Source organism: Rhyacophila brunnea, unplaced genomic scaffold, assembly GCF_057557595.1.
Source record: "Rhyacophila brunnea isolate RB1 unplaced genomic scaffold, BYU_Rbru_1.0 scaffold_14, whole genome shotgun sequence".
NCBI classification, from domain to species: Eukaryota; Metazoa; Arthropoda; class Insecta; order Trichoptera; family Rhyacophilidae; genus Rhyacophila; species Rhyacophila brunnea.
The window spans coordinates 23,364,827-23,378,816 of NW_028232796.1; the positions used below are offsets into that span (position 1 = coordinate 23,364,827).

General features: G+C 30.5%; 1 protein-coding gene across 1 annotated transcript in view; it reads right to left on the reverse strand.

The window, feature by feature from the left end:
• Positions 1 to 12,880, reverse strand: part of LOC147075745 (circadian clock-controlled protein daywake-like) — a 28,411-nt gene extending 15,531 nt beyond the window's left edge. Inside the window, exon 1 of the mRNA XM_085942373.1 lies at positions 12,853 to 12,880. Within this exon, the coding sequence (XP_085798499.1) occupies positions 12,853 to 12,880 (28 nt within the window). The remainder of the gene's footprint in view (positions 1 to 12,852) is intronic.
• Positions 12,881 to 13,990: the final 1,110 nt, after the last annotated feature.

The following is a 13,990-nucleotide window of genomic DNA, read 5'->3' on the forward strand; positions in this document are numbered from 1 at the left end:
GTAAAATGTACAATTTGACGTTGGTATATTATATTATTTCAACTATATCAGATGGATTTTAATCGTAATTCCAATGTGTCAATATATTTTTACCTCTATTTTTGCATACAAGTAATAAACAGTGACAGGTTGGAAAAAAGAGGTTTTTGATAGTGAAGGAATACTACTTTGTTTGGTAGGTATTATTTTCGTTTCCAACAGGAATTTGAGTTTCGAGCTTGAGAGAATCGAGAATCCCCCAGATTTTGAGTTGACGTTATATTAAAAGATATTTTTTGTAAAAGAAAAAAATGTCCAATTCATCGATTTTTTATTTTGGATAAATTATACTGAAAAAAAGTATTTTTGTCACACGAACGGCGCACTGTCAAGTACTCCACCGTGGGATGAAAGTATTATTAGCCTACACAATAACGATGTTATCTCCAAGTTGTGAAAAAATGACAATATTTTATTAACATTTTTTTTAATGGATAACAAATTTTCGTCAGCTGAATGCAGAACTATAAATTCTAACTTAAATTTGAAATTTTTGAGGAGAGAGTTTTTTGAAACAACTTACTGAAATTATTTTTTATCTTTATGGATAAATGGATACATCATATTTTAGTAGGATTATTCATGAAAAAAATAGTGCATATCCTTGTCCATATAAATAATAAATAACTGAAGTAGGCTGTTTCAAAAAACTCTTCTGCAAAATATTTCAAATGTGAGTTAGAATAGTTCTGCATTCAGCTGACGAAATGGTTTTAAAAAGTAACAAACACTTAATAAGTTATTAGGTATATTTTATTTTTGAACTATTTCCAAAATTTGATTTAATCCAATACTGCTCTCTTCCTTCAGAATCAAATTGAAAATGTGTTAAGATACTAGTTATTTCGGTACAGTTCGGTTATGCGGAATACAGCGGAAAACACATTTTGAAAATACCCGATATACTGGATTATTTGATAGTTTGGGTTAGTTTAGGTTAGGTTAGGTTGAGTTAGGTTAGGTAAGGTTAGGTTAGCTTAGGTTAGGTTAACCTAACAAATAATCCAGTATATCGGGTATTTTCAAAATGTGTTTGCCACTGTATTCCTCATAACCGAACTGTATTTCTTGATCTACACTGACATTAAAATTGAGGTAGCTATGTCTGCCCGATTGTTTGGTTGTAACTCAAAACTACTGGACCGATATTGATAGAATTTGCACAACTTATAGACAATATTTTTGGTAGCTAAGATTAATTTACTAAACTTTCATCTCGATTCTAGATATCTACAAAAACTTTTCGAAGTCGAAATCAAAACTGTGTAAATAATTTTCAATTATAAGAGGTGAAGCACGGATAGAGAAATGAGCGCCTTCTCACAATAAATAATACGAATCTATCTATATCTTAATAATTATTGTGTATAATATCTGTACTTTTATGTGTTCCACGTGGACAAATTAATAGACGATCGTTTGTAAACAATATTTATGTATATTCAATATTTATTTACGCATCTGGATCACTGAATTCAAATTAATAATAACATAACCCTATAATTTTCTATTCATAATCGTGTAATTTTCAATGAATATTTTTACATAATAATTTAATATTTCTAAGAAGGTACTTAAAATATTAATTAATGCAATAACTTACCTTGAACCAATGAGAAAATGAATATAATAATAATTACAATATCTATGTGCATACGTCAAATATAGCACTAATCGATTGATGCTGATTTGACATTAATTATAAAAACAATGGATATATAATTATAACATTTTATTACTTTCTTGAAACGTTTTTTACACTTAAACTATCAACTATTGTTATTATTCTGTTCACTCATAATTTCATTTTAGTGAAAACAATGTAGGTACGTACTATATTTCGTTTTATAAATACACTGAATTTGAAACCAATTTTAAGTATATATAAACACTTTATAAACAATATAATCAAAAATGTGATGTTATAATATTTATTATATCAATGTGCTGATTGATGGATGGAACGAAATTTGTTATTTACACACAAAATACTCTTCTGCGTTATATATTATATTATCCATCCAAATAATATGTAGGGTAGGTACCTATTTGAGAAGTTATTATCTTATTCAATACATAATAAGATGCATCCATTTCTTCAAAATAGTATTTTGTGGTAAACCTCGCTTTTGTTTTTAATGTTAGTATATTTTTTCCATGTATTCTATTTTCAAATATTTGATAGTCGATGAACCTTTAATGTAATAACTATAAGTAAAATATTTTTTGACGTATCGGTATTTGTTATAATGCTAGTTTATCAGTTTATGAAAGTACATAATATTGTACCATGTTTCTATTAGCTTGTATTCTTGTTTGTCATGTACAGATTTTTTTCTTGTTTGTCCAAGATTTTTAACTAACTTCCCGGCTAGCTAGACATTTTAAACTTTTAGAAAATATCAGAACACAACGGGAATGCATTTTTTTAAATACTTTTGGCCATCTTTAAGCAGAATTAAATTCATTTTCAGTTAATTCTGTTTTGTATGTTTCGGAAAAAATTCGTTAAAGGTAATATTTACTACTCACTATTATTGGTTGCTAAGTGGGTCCTAGCAACTAAATTATTAATATATACGTGCGTTACTATGGAAATCAATATGAAATGTCAAAATGACATTTCAGTATTCTATATTTATTAATCTATAGAATTGTCAAGTTTATATGATTCAACAGAAAATTTAAAAACGTGGTATATAAAAAGTTCTTTATATCTTTAGTAATTATTTAGTATACTTTTGGCAGGTTTTGGTTTAGTTATTATTATTATATTATATTGTATGAACGTAACTTTGTTGGATTTCTATCATATTTTAAAATAGCGGTTATTGTTTCGATTTTAAATCGATTTGAATACTTATTTCAAATTTATTTATTCTCAAAATATATAAAATATAACTGTATTATACAACATCTGTATTTCCCATTGATTATTTGACCAAATACAATATTTAAGCCACAATGACGCGTATAACGAAATACATTCAATATAGTTTTTATTTTAATGAATAAGTATGTAATAAAAAATACTATTAGCAAGATTTATTTTGATTATCAAGTTCTCTATTATTTAAATTAATTATATCTAAATAAAATGTACCTATGTTACAAATTTCTTTATAGAATTAATATAAAACATTACTCACGGAGGGTTGTGTTTTCAACTACGGCCACCGAAGCTAATATTGCTGCAAAGCAGTAGAAAATTGTCGAACGTACCGTCACCATGATTGTAATGCAACTAACTTACTGCAAAGAACTGAACAACTGAGTCCCTTTTTGTGTGTAACTAATGTTTATATACACTTTGACTTTACCCGAGCGTAGTTACTACGAGGATATCTAATATCGCCCTAATGCAGTGGTTCTCATTTACTTATTACTTGTTATACGTCATTACATAATCGATATTAAAAAAATAAATAATGTTTACATTAATAGAAAAAATATGCATGTCATAAATGTAAAATTATTAAAATTATAATTTATACTTATAATGGATAATTTAATTTTTGGCGCACTTTAAATGGGTACTATGATGGAAGTGGAAAGATTCCAACCAAAGACAATTGCTTTTGCAATTGCAATTTGCTCTTATTATCGATCGATTTCACGGTAGATGCAATTTAAATGTGAAGTAATGATAAATACGTCATCGTCATATATGTGGACTTTTCTTAAGTCATTGCATTAGTTTCAAATAAATAATATAACTGATTAACGTTGTTAAATTTATATTCAATTCTATACAATATTACAATTGTTGAACGATTTGGTTTTTTTATATTTGATTCAAGGTTCATGTCAATTTATAAATCCTAGAAATAGTTTTGGACAGGGAACTCAGAAATAATGGGAACTGAAATATATAACGGGCAAAGCGGTAGCAGGTAACCGACTCGAGTAAGGAAGAATCCGAGTTAAACTTACACACGTGTCAAGAATACGTTTTACGTCGAATACTGAAAACTGCTCTCGGCTTATGCATTTACGCTCATTTAATGTTAGTGTATTACACACACTATTGCACGTGCATAGTGCGTGCCTCGTTTTCGTAGGACACTCACACATTCAAAACCCTGCATCAAGATACGGCGTATTGAATATAGCATATCTGTATTCTATTTATTATCTGTTTATCTGTTCTGTGGTTTTGGACCATGTGGGATTCGAATACACATTTCACTTTACTCCTCTTAACCAACATTAGGCTATCAATAGAAGTGGAATACTTGAGAATATTTTTTAAAAACAACGCTGTCTGAAGTGTTAAATATTCTGCCTATAAAAGGATACCAACTTTGTAATTTAAATCATGGTAATGAAATTGAAAACAAGGTTTACAAATGGTTTGACAAGTAAACCAAATTTTGACATGCTATTTACTAAAAAAAGAGAAACTCCGATAATTTCCCACGCTCGAAGAACTTGGACGGTGCGGAATTATTAATAACTTTTTCCAAGCCTTATATTTTAGGAAAATGTTTGAAAAACGTTGGTTAAGTTATTATGCAGGTTTTCATTTAAAAGACACATGGGGTGAAATATCGATGTAACTATTCATAGATTTTCCTTGTATTATTTACCTACACATTTATTATAATATTTCATTATGTTAATTTACGTACAATATAATATTATATTATGTAAATTCTCAATAAAGGTTTTTCCAAATGGTTTCCATGTTCTCAAAATACAATGTTATTGTTTTAACATTTTATTATGGTTGTGAGAATATGTTTCTTGCAAAACAAACTTTAATACCTATTATATATTAATAAGTGTTTAGGTAGGTACCGTATATTTTTGGTGGACAGATAGTGTATTAGTTAAAATAAAACACATTTTTCAATATTGTATTTTTTCCAAATGATTTAATAATCATCAGGATTTGATGAACCAATGATTAAACTGATGATTCAGCTGAAAATGTATTGTTGATGCGGACGAAATCGATCTTGATGATTGTTGGACCATAAGGAATACGTAGGTTCTACTTACATATTGAGTTTAATTTAAATTTTAAATAACTATCATTATTGTAATATTAACTAGTTTAAAAAAATCAATTATTTAATTGGATTTTTTTAGCAGTAAATGGAGAGATAGAATATTAGCAGCCATGCCAATCTAAATTCTTAAAACAAATCAGTGGCTGAATATGTTACGTTTCATGTGCAGCGCCACAATCAGATTGGCATAAACCTTTTTCGGGGTGAGGTTAGGCTCTGATCGATATTATAACCGGTTGCAAATCCGAAACGAGAGTTTTCGTGATTAGGAAAATCTCTAACTGGAAGCCCAAGATTTCGCGATTCACCGTATTACGATAGAAGCGATGTTTCAATTCAGTGGATCGCAGATTTATATTCAGTATAAAAGTAATATAATAATTATGAATTCATGTTGAAGTAGTGACATATCTGCCGCTATAGTCATGCATTCGGATTCAAATTAGTAAATTGGTATATTTGATAAGATTCAATGGGTAAAACAAATGCTTAAATTTAAAAAAAGAATATCTAGATTCTTTGGAAGACATGAAAATGGCAACAAATTATTCTATATAAACTTTTGAGTCAATATTACGAATAAAATTTCCTACAGTTAATATATAAAAAAAATAATGAGTTAACCCAGTGGTCGGCAACCGTTGAACCACGGACGATATACGCATACACAATATTTTTGGGACCTATATATCGATACCCAACATCTATAGGGAAAAACTCAAAATTTAATGGTTTTTAATTAATAATGGCATTCAATGTAGAAAGATATTTTCTTTATAATTCAACAAAAAAGATAAATAACCAAAAAAGTTTTCAACATATCATAAAATAGATTACTCAACCCTTTTTGGAATTAATCATTAATTCAATAATTATAAACAGAAATATTTGGGTTGATTATTTTTGTTAAACTGTAAAATGTCTTTGTTCATTTCTAAGTAGCTTTAACATTTCTTCAAACACTATTATCTTAGAACAAGGTGTTTTGAGTTGTTTCCCAAATAGAAGTTGAGTATCAATATGTTGAATTAAGTATATCAATAAGACATTTTTTACGATAAAAAAAAATGATTTTAATTAAACAAGCAGAGAAATTCTATTATTTCTAATCCTTTTAATGTATACATAAATAATGTAGGTAACAAAGAAACTCCAGATGTATATTTTGGAATTGCAACATAAATGAATCATTTTCGCTAAAAAATAAGCTATTATTTTATTGATGCTTACAAAAATAAATGTAGAAATAATTAATTTCGTTATGAAGATGTTAGTAGCATTTTGAAGTAAGTATAAGTATATATTTTCAAATAAACATTTTCAGTCATGAGTTTTAGAAAGAATACATACTATGATTATTGATTGACTGGTGAACATCTTATTCATATTATGAATTTGCATCTCATGTTTTAAAGTTGATGTACCTATAATATTATTATTTGGCTGAGCGAAAACAAAAACAGTCATAAAAATCGATACTTGAAAGCAACAGTGCCAATAAGTCATAAATACAATAATTATTGAACTTTAATGTTTGTGTCTTACAAATGAAGTAGTTAACTATATGTTTATTTTGTATTTTCTGTGGTTTATAATAATGACGATATATGATAATTAATAGTAAGATGACGTTATTAACAGTGGGTTATCTGAGGTATCCCACTGTTGCTTTGAAGTTACGGGACAATTTTAATAAATATAAGTTTTGCTTTTTCTTTTACATAGGATATCATTTTTTTTTAAAATCTAAGTGAATCATTATGTAGGTAGGTAAATTGATAGCTTTCAGAAATTTATTGGCATAATTCTTAATATCGATTCGTTTTTAACTTTATCTCACTGTTGCATTCAGGCAGCAAAACAAACGTTACTTAGTGACACGGATAGTAATACGTAAATAATATTATATTTTTATGTATCATTTTCGTTTTTATTCCATATCTCGTAGGTACCTTCTTTAATTGGTTCAATTCTTTTAAATTTTAAAATAATTAAAATAATATATATTTTTTTAAACAATTATTTGCAGCCATTAATAAAATAATAATTACAAGATAAAAATAACTTTTTATATACTTACAACGTTTTTAAATTTTCTGTTGAATCATGTAAACTTGAATTGACTAGCTTAAACGATCAAAAAAAATTGTACTTGACATGTCATATTTATTTCCATAGTAACGCACGTATATATTAATAATTTAGTTGCTCGGACCCCAGACACCTAACAACCAATAATGATGTCGAAATAACTTTTCATACAAAACAGAATTAACTGAAAATGAATTCAATTCTACTTAAAGATGGCTAAAAGTATTAAAAAAATGAATTGACATCGTGTTCTGATATATTCTAGAAGTTTCAAATGTCTAGTTAGTTGGGTAGTTAGTTAAAAATCAATTGCAAGATGTGTACCGGACAAAAAACCACCGGAAAAATAAGAATACGAGCTAAGAAAAACGTTATAAAAATTGCCAGTAGCTTTAAGAAGGTTGTTTGCCTCTGAGTTAACCGACCAAGGTTATATACAGTTTACGAAAATAAATAACAAGCATGCAATAACCACAATAAGGAAACGTGAAAAATTGCGGTTAATGAATCGATTATTAAATGCGCTAATTATATTAGGAAATATCCCAAATTTTCCGATTAATAAACATGCCAGCAACATTGCTAATTTAACACAATTAACTAAACATACATATATATTGTTTGATTGATCTATGTAACTATAACCGAGCCATAAGGGTACACATTAAGATAGCTCAAAATACCTTTTTAAGAGAATATTTACAATGAAGACCTCTTGCTTGAAGTTTGTGTGAGAATATTTTGATGCTTATTTTACAACATGGGGACTCAAAAAAGACGTCATCGACCTTATTAGATGGGGTTGATCCATTACTGAATACTCCTTCCATTATGTTACTAACATCCGCCGAATTTAATAATATATTAGTTGATTGAGCAGATTTGTATTATATCGCGTCGACATTATCTAGTTGTTATTACCTTGGTTACTCTTGTGGCATAGAGTATCCAAGTAAATAACAAGTAGATATTCTCTATTCGACATATTATTTCAATCGTTGTGGGTATCATGGAATATAGAAGCTGTGATAGTTTAGTGCCCCTTGTAGAATTATTAGTATATGCTTCATAGTTTTGCACTTGGGTTCTAGGATGAAAATGATGTAATATATTCCAAAAATATTTTATTTACATAAATTATCTGTCTATTTATTTTTTACCACATATTATATTAATACAAGTAAATATCATTTGATCTAATTTTATGCGTGGTAATCAGGCAAAGAGGCGTATCCGTATAGTAAAGAGTGCAAAAAAGTGCAAAGTTATAAAACGTATACACTACCATTGTATGACTGCATCATTTGTTCGGTGGTTGTACAGCATGGCCCCCACATCTTGAAGCGGGCCCCCAGGCTAAAATATTTGGCGGCCCCCCTACCTATCGCTAAAGCTAAAGGCAGTGTGATGATATACAGTGGTGTATTCCAAATAGTGTTCGAGGTAAAATTTAGGGTATTATCGATTTTTTGTATTTTTAATACACCCACTTGCAAAAATTGCATTGCACGACCACGTAATTTTAATTGTTAACATGCTTTAAGTAAAATAGCGCCGCAGTCGACATTTTTTTACTATTATTGCAATTTTGTGATGTGTGTTTATCTCACTTGACTGGTCGATCCGCCAGGCCGGGCACCCTTTAAGCCCGGGCCCCCAAGCTAGAGCCCTGTCAGCCCCCCCTTATGGGGGCCATGTTGTACAGTCACCGAGTGACATATCAGGCTAATATAATAGCATTATAATATCACGCACTTTTTTCTGCCTCCCTTATCCAATTGCTTCCTTTGTAGTCTTTCCACGTTATACCTATCGTAGTTTTAGGATTTAATTTACATTAAGAGTAAATGCTTTATATTATACATACGTACAGTGACTTTCCGTGGAGGCAGGTAGGTCATGCGTTGCATATGGGTGATGCATGAAGGAACTAGTACAAATATAATATATTACAACTTTTGAGAGCAGTGGCGGTTTAGTTACAGATGCGATTGTTTCATAAGAAAGTATCGACATCTTAGTTAAAATATAATCGAAGCATAAAAAATCCTGACAGCATAACTATTGTTGTGTTCTAATATCCATTGTAACACGTCATATTGTAATGGCGGTTAATCGCAAAAGCAAAATTTTCACATGGGTACCTACTTAAAACTACCACTGTTTGAGAGAAAGTTTCCAAAAAATTTACTAATTTTTAGTTTGTATGTCAATTTAACAATTTTTGGTGTATGTAAGCATCTGTATGTTTAATTTAAGCTAAGGGCTAAGACACGCGATAACGCATTCGCCGTTGCGTCAAAACGAGTCTTCCATTCCAATAATTGAATACCTAGAGAATTAAATCAGAATTACTTTGATGTAGGGATTGCAATACCGGTATTCAATTTTTTATTTATACCAAAATACCGGTTTCAAAAATCCAAAAAAAGGTATTTTTGGTGTTAAGAAAGCATACATGTATAATGCAATTTTTTCATTACTTACTACTGCATTGTATATTAAATTAAGTTTTATCCTGCCAAAACGCAAATATATTGACTGGAAACCAATTAAAGTTAAATAACATTAAAACAAAATCTCTCGAATATACCTACTTATAGAATTGTCACGATGAATTAACATCTATTTATTTATGATATATATATATATATATATATATATATATATCATAAATATTTATGAATATTTCTAAAAAGAAAACATTCATGGCAAATATTTCCAATTATTCTATAACTATTGTAATTAATTATTGATACAACGTTTATAGAACATCCAACAAACGTTGAATTTCACAGAGATTTTTCTGTACCCGAGACTTATAGTATTTGTAAAAAATTAGCAGTTCTCAAGGTCAACATAATAAATTTAATGTAGATAGGTACTTTATAAGGTTGCTATAAAATAGTTTTTTTTTTTTTTTTTTAATAAATTGTAATAGTTATATTTATTCATAGGTACTTCTTTTTTCAATAATATGTTTTGACGAATACCGTTATTCGTAACAGTCAACAGGTAACAGTTGTGCTAAATATTATATTAGCTGAACTCATTGGGTCCTTAGATTAAGACACTGTGGTAAATGTTAAATGATATGACTTTACTGTATTGACATCGAGGCATCCAATCCCAGATCATTTTTTTATATTCCCTGAATTTAAAATGTTTAGAATTAATTTCATGTTTTATAATGTATGTTTTGAAGCGATCGAAATTACTATACTTACAGTATTTTCGATTGATTTTTTATTGTAAATGTAAGGGCAGCATTACGTTTGATTTTTATTACCACGTTTTCATTAGCTCGTATTCTTGTTTGTCCGGTAAAGATTTTTTCTTGTGTGTCCGGTATTTTTTTTTCTTGTTTGTCCAAGTTTGTATTGGACGATTGACATTTGAAACTTTTAGAATATAACAGAACACGACGACAATGCATTCTTTTAATACTTTTAGCCATTTTTAAGCAGAATTGAATTCATTTTCAGTTAATTCTGTTTTGTGTGGAAAGTTATTATTGTTAGCAACTAAATTATTAATGTATACGTGCGTTACTATGGAAATCAATATGAAATGTCAAAATGACATTTCAGTATTCTATATTTATTCAGTATTTCTATCAAGTACAATAAAAAGTTTTTATTAATACATAGAATTGTCAAGTTTATCTGATTCAACAGAAAATTTAAAAACGTTGCATATAAAAAGTTCTTTTTATCTTGTAATTATTTTTGATAAAGATTTTACGAATATTCCTTTACATTGTAATTTTTCGTCATCAGTAACATCGTGTAAACTTAATGTAATAATCATATTTTTTATATATGAAGCACAATCATGAAACACAAAAACAATGGGACGTAGGCTGCTTTCTGGGTGAGTTTGTAAGAACGTTTAAATTTCAATGTGATAAAATTAAACACGTGTTATCGGTATTTTAATTTGCATTGAAGTTTGTCATCGATTCGTGATGCGTTTCACGAGGCTGGGATGTATGATTTGTGATACTCTGCATCCTTGTCACACATCATCCCAGTTTCCATCATAGTGAATGATCTTTCAGACTGGCGTTACCTTCTGCTTGCCGTATGCTCAGGTAAAAAGCTGTGGTTTACCCATTATCGATTCTTGAAGGAAGAATTCGAAAAGCGGGTAGCGATCGGAATGCCTCGGGAGGCGATGACAAAAGATGTTCCGGATGCACCGGTTATGTCATGTCATTGAGTCATGCGTGATCAGTTCACAGCGTTTGTGTTCTGCGCTCAGGTTAGCTGCATTTTGACGGTCATGTGTGGTTTGCAAAATTTAGAGGTGGTTGGTAGCCAATAACCCGTGGCGTTTTAGCTGTTCGTGTAAAATGTCTCTCTATATAGTCGCGTAGCGTTGTCAGTACCTATTTTAAAACTATCGTTATTGGTACATGTTATAATAGCTACCGATTTGTCAATTCTTTCAGTCTCAGAATATATATGTCTACATACTTCCATTGTTATAAAGATCATTGATTTTCCCAGCACATTGGAATTTGCACTATTTTAAGATAATGATGTGGGCTCTCGCACACTAAAATTATCTAAAACGTGTGCTACCTACACACGAATTTCCCACGGAGTAATTACTCAGTTTAGGTTTACTCTTATTAACACTTTCTTTGAGAAAAAAATGTCACATTTATAATTGAACGGGGTTACTTATGTAGGTATATAAGTGATGTCAAAGAAAAATGAGACAATATAAAAACACGAAATTGGGATGTATCAATGTAGCATTTAAAAATTTATACAAATCCCAATCAGTAATTACTTGGCGGCTCTTGTGGTGCAGTGCATAAGGTACTTGCCTTCCACCCGAGAGTTCATGGGTTTGATTCCTGGTCAGGACACACAATATTTATGTGTTTTTCTCAAAGCCTGGGTGTTTGTGATTGTTCAAAATTACTAACAACCACCTTGTACGAAAAAGCAAGGACATGATTATTAATAATTCTAAAAAAAAATCAACAATCTGTAAATGAACAATGTTTCTCATCCATGGCGATGTAGAAAACACATTATAAACGTGTATCTCGGTCTGCAGTATGCATTTTAGCCAGGAGAAATGATAAATCATCTTTTTCTTGTTAATAAATATTAAAGAGTAGTTAGGATACAATATAATATTCTCTATAAATAGAATCTCCGACTTGCTTATGTGGCGAATTACAGAATGCCGATCACATTCTCTGGGAGTGTCCCTAATTTATATTGTCATAATAATGAATATTTACTGCAAATCAGTGTGACTTCTGCTGTTGCCTTTCAGAGACCAGTTCAGAAATGGGCGGCTTCACCTTGGCAAGTACCACTCTCATGTCATTTTTGCAACAAAGTCTGTTCTTTTTCTTCGTTTTTATGTCCAGCATCCTCGAGAAGGATAGCTCGCAAAGATATGTTGTAACAAACGATATGAAAATCTCCAGAGCTTTCTTAGCAATAACAGGGTACACTCAGCGGCTAGCTCATCTAAGTGCGCGGCAATTGCTTGCTTCAGGTCCGCGGGTACAGAAATGTCTCCGATTCCAGATACATCTTCGATCTTACTTACACAGTCGTCTAGCAGGGGAAAGTTTGCGAAGTTATCGTTGTCTGCTCGTCGTTTCCATAACGGTAGCTTTTTTTGAAAAATCTTCAGGTTATCTTCCGCTTTCTTCCGCCGAACCCCTGAAACTGACCGAATCCCTGGGCTTCGATCGAACCCATGTTAAGAACCACTGCTCTAGAGTCTAGTGCACGCCAACCAATGTCTTGGGAATATGCTTCCTGGACATTTTCGGCACAACTTTGAAGAGCGCCTGACGTTCGTTACGCCACGATATACGCCTGCAGACTGGGTGTAGAGACGTTGCGGGCGGTGGAAGGAAATGCAAGCATACATAATATCTCAATGACATGTTGTTTTGACGTACATAATTTCCATATTTCTTGATATAATATTACTAAAGATCAAACCAGCGACGACTTTCTTTAATACAGATGACACAATCGATTCGTCAGGAGATTTGAAGGGGTGCTTGAAACAGTTAAAACCAGTCATACAATATTGTTAAATTATACCCAAATTTAATAAAGAATGCGTTTCTCATACAGATACGTACTTGCACGCAAAAAAATAAATCACTAAAAACACTTACAAGAGGCACCCAGTGGAAAAATACGAAGTTTACAATTTTAGATATTTTTTTAATAATTCACATTTTAAAGTATTATCTCTATATATATAAAAATCTCGTGTCACGATGTTTGTGGTCGAACTCCTCCGAAATGGCTCGACCGATTTTTATGAATTTTTTTATGTATATTTGTTAGGTATAAGAATAGGTCAACAAGTACATTTCATACCGCTAGGTGATTAAGGTATCTCTATCCAGAAAAAAATTCTTTTTTTTTTTGACAATTTTTTTTTGTATTTTTTTTATTATTTGGCATATAAAAATACTTATGACCCCAAATTTTCACCCTCCTACCCCCACCCTCCCATTTTTTAATCGCGATTTTATTATTTTTGTATGAAAAAATTTAACCGTCGTTCGTATTTCAAACAGAACGAAATTATTTATGTTGTTGAATGACAGATGGCGCTACGTCCAAGAAGAATTCAAGAGAAGCGTCGCGTCATTTTGACATTTCGTTCGGCATATCACAACGCAGTGCGTGCAAAATTTTGTACGATTTATTTTAATTTATCTATTTTTATGTGCGTGTATTACAGTGCACAATGCCAGCAAGACGCAAGGGGGGCCATTTGGGCCATCGAACGAATAAAGCAACAAACATGCGAAATAGTAGAGCAAAAAGAACAGACGAACAAAT